Here is a 368-nt window from a genome sequence, read left to right on the forward strand (position 1 = left end):
ATCCAATTAAAGAAATATGACAGAAAACGAAGGAAAAAAGAGGAGAGAGAGAAAAAAATTCATGGTCCTGGAATGAAGTGTGGAGTTTGAAAGAAATGGATTTTTCTCTCTCTACTCTTCGCCTGGCATTCGACATTCAAATTAGACATTATCCTACTCTGTTCTGGAGCCTTTGAAGTACACAAGCTTCCCTTTTGATGGTGAAGTATAAGGTGTACTCAAGTGATATTCATTTCCTATATATTCGAATTCCGTATTCTATACGTTTATATTGGAGCTGCCTTCAAGTTACATTTAATCGCAAAATTTGACGTGGTAATTGCGTATATGTAAAAACGTGTTTATGAATATACATAAACCCTGCTATT

The 368-nt window shown here is 34.8% G+C and overlaps 1 protein-coding gene across 1 annotated transcript in view; it reads right to left on the reverse strand.

The window, feature by feature from the left end:
• The window catches only part of LOC119585345, a 10,941-nt gene extending 10,586 nt beyond the window's left edge, over positions 1–355 (reverse strand). Inside the window, exon 1 of the mRNA XM_037934017.1 lies at positions 338–355. Coding sequence (XP_037789945.1) covers positions 338–355 — 18 coding nt within the window. The remainder of the gene's footprint in view (positions 1–337) is intronic.
• Between the last annotated feature and the right edge of the window lie 13 nt (positions 356–368).

Source organism: Penaeus monodon, chromosome 19 (assembly GCF_015228065.2).
Source record: "Penaeus monodon isolate SGIC_2016 chromosome 19, NSTDA_Pmon_1, whole genome shotgun sequence".
NCBI lineage: Eukaryota > Metazoa > Arthropoda > Malacostraca > Decapoda > Penaeidae > Penaeus > Penaeus monodon.